This window comes from Zingiber officinale, chromosome 8A (genome assembly GCF_018446385.1).
Source record: "Zingiber officinale cultivar Zhangliang chromosome 8A, Zo_v1.1, whole genome shotgun sequence".
In the NCBI taxonomy this organism is placed as follows: Eukaryota; Viridiplantae; Streptophyta; class Magnoliopsida; order Zingiberales; family Zingiberaceae; genus Zingiber; species Zingiber officinale.
Window position 1 is genome coordinate 140,500,672 of NC_056000.1, and position 2,852 is coordinate 140,503,523.

Consider the following 2,852-nt stretch of genomic DNA (forward strand, 5'->3'; position numbering starts at 1 on the left):
GAGTGATATTCATGCTCATATCCATTCTCATTCCACAATACAATGATTCCGATTCCGATTCTTATTCCTAGGAAAGAACCAAACGCCCCCTTATTATGGCCATGAGGCGACCACATGGTCGCTAAGGCCAAATCCATTCCAAAACTCATTAGAGTTTGCTGAATTATCTTCTTCTTTCTTTTGTTCTTGAGATTTTTTTCCTTTGACAAAATTAAAAGAGCATCTTAAATTAAAAAAAATATTAAATGGACATTTTTTAAAAAAAATTATAAAAAAATTAAAAGGACACCTCACATTTAAAGAAACATCCTCCCAAAATACCTCTTATAGTGTTGTTGTAATAACCACTTATAATTATTACAATGGGTAGAAGTTACCTCCAAATTATCTATTTTATGCTTAATCACTATAAATCCATCCTAAATATGTTATAACCATTTTTAGTAACTTTTAACGATTATAATAGGTACTTGTCGGAAGAAAGGGTATTTTTGTAAAATTACTGATGGAGTGCCCTTTTAATTTTTTGTTTTTCAAAAAGGCTTCTTTGATTTGTAAAATTCAGGGCACCCTCTTGTTTTTTGCTATTTTTTTCCACCTTAATTATTTTTCTTTCTTCCCATCCCCATATTTCCTCGATTGATGATCAATTAATAATGAGCGATTAACGATCAAATGATCGAGATTTAATCGCGACAGATCGGACGACTATAAAGGGGTGGAGGGCTATTCCAATGACCAGCCTTAACCTCCTCTCCCCTCGATGTGGCGACGAGAACTTCGCCGGCGGCTTCACTTCGCCGCTTGCTTTCCTCCCCTTCTCCCTCTCCAGTCCCACTTACATCTCAACTTCCGCACCAAAACCGCTCGCCGCTGCCTCGACGACGACGACGACGACGACGACCGCTGCGATCGGAGAACCGCCCGTGGCGGCGAGCCGTGGGACCGTTCCTTCCGCCTCGACAAAGGCCGCGGCCAGCACCTGCTTACCAGCCCCCGCGTCCTCGACTCCATCGCCCGCCTCGCCTGCCTCCGCCTCTCCGACACCGTCCTTGAGATCGGCCCCGGCACAGGCAACCTCACCGTCCGCCTCCTCCAGTCCGCCCGCAGGGTCGTCGCCGTCGAGATCGATCCCCGAATGGTCGAATCCCTCCTTTCTCGCGTGTCTGGCCTCGGTCTCGATGACCGCCTTACGGTACGCGACACTGTTCTCCTTAATTCCCCAAACAACATAAGAAAAATTAGTCCTTTTGGATACGATTCATTAGGTTATCACTGGAGACGCGCTGAGGACCGAGTTCCCAGAGTTCGACATTTGTGTCGCTAACATACCTTACGGGATCTCGTCGCCTCTCATCGCGAAGCTTCTCTATGGATCGGGCAGGCAGTCGGGCTTCAGGAGCGCGGTGCTTCTCCTACAAAAGGAGTTCGCGAAGCGTCTTGTGGCCACTCCAGGTGACTCGGAGTTCAATCGCTTGGCTGCCAATGTTAGGCTGGTTGCCACTGTCGAGATGCTTATGAATGTGAACAAGAAAGACTTCGTGCCCTGCCCTAAGGTGGACTCCTCTCTGGTGCGAATCCAGCCGAGGAGTGATGTGCCCGAGGTTGATCTGGGCGAATGGTTGGGTTTCACTCGCACTTGCTTCACTAAGAAGAACAAAACTCTCGGTGCCATCTTCAAGCAAAAGAAGATGATAGCCGAGTTGTATAAGAAGTCAAAGTCCGAAACCAAACCGAGTAAGCTTTTGGTACATGAGGAAGAGGATTATGATGGCGATGGTGATAGCCATGATGAAAATGATGTTACTGATGATTTTCCTGAGCTGGATGTATCTGAAGCAGTTCAGTTTAAAGAGAAGATTAATGGAATATTGAAATCTGTGGGATATGAAGGGAAGAGGCCTTCCAAGTTATCCAATGCAGATTTTTTGCATCTTCTTCAGCTTTTCAATCAAGAGGGCATTCTGTTTCGATAGCTCCAATTAAGACTTAAATCTGTGTTTTGACTACAAGTTCAATTTGGTGACTGTGTTTTCTTTTGTTTTCAATCACTGCACTAAAGGAACTAAGGAAGTTTGGTAGTTCCATCTTCAAGCCAAAAGAAGAAGTCCAAGTCTGAAGCTAGTAAAATTTTGGTTCACAAGGAAGAAAGCGACGATGGAGACACTGACAGTGATGATGGAATATGCTAACAATGCCCTTTTCGAGCAGGATGAATCTGAAGCAACTCACTTTAAAGATAAGATTGTTGGAATACTGAAGTTTGGGGGATATAAAGGGAAGAGACTTTCCAAGACAATGAAGAATTATCACAGCTTCTTCAGTTTTTCAATCAAGAGGGTTTTGTGTTTCAATAATTAGAGTTGAGATCAAAATAAGTGATTCTGAGAGGAGTTCAGCTTGATGATTTTGTTTTCCTTTATTGGCAATCACTGTGCTCGACGAAATAGGGAAGTCTGAAAGTATTTGATTGGCAAACCATGCATTTTGATTGCCTTTGGTTTGAGCATTTGCCATTTTGATATGAAGTACTATTCTTCATCTCCTCCCTCATTTGATCAAAGAAATAATCTTCATTTTTGTTTTTGCACTTGCTTGTAAAAATATCATTGCTATTTGAGTTTGCATTATCCTGGATATTGGAGTTTGATAATTAATGACAATTCCAATTTAATTGTGGTCTGTTAACCATATTCTGCTGAAGGTGTATTCAACAGGTAGCAAAGAAGGATGCATCCACTCCTCTCCTAGCTAATGGTATTGAAGCAAAAGGTACAATTAATTAGTAATGTGATATCTTTTGCCCTTTTGACTTTATGGTTAAGTTAAATACTGCTTGCAATTTGTCTATA

General features: G+C 42.5%; 1 protein-coding gene across 1 annotated transcript; it reads left to right on the top strand.

Annotated features, from left to right (window-relative positions):
- Positions 1 to 724: 724 nt before the first annotated feature.
- Positions 725 to 2,586, top strand: LOC122010443 (ribosomal RNA small subunit methyltransferase, mitochondrial-like). Its single transcript, XM_042566974.1, has 2 exons — positions 725 to 1,195; positions 1,269 to 2,586. The coding sequence occupies exons 1-2, from the start codon at positions 764 to 766 to the stop codon at positions 1,974 to 1,976; spliced, it is 1,140 nt and encodes a 379-aa protein (XP_042422908.1). The 5' UTR covers positions 725 to 763; the 3' UTR covers positions 1,977 to 2,586.
- The last annotated feature ends 266 nt before the right edge of the window (positions 2,587 to 2,852 follow it).

Bases quoted from the DNA above. Each gene is read 5' to 3' on its own strand.
- LOC122010443 (XM_042566974.1), top strand. From the start codon at position 764: ATGTGGCGACGAGAACTTCGCCGGCGGCTTCACTTCGCCGCTTGCTTT. The intron at 1,196-1,268 runs GTACGCGACACT...ACGATTCATTAG, and splicing joins GTCTCGATGACCGCCTTACG to GTTATCACTGGAGACGCGCT.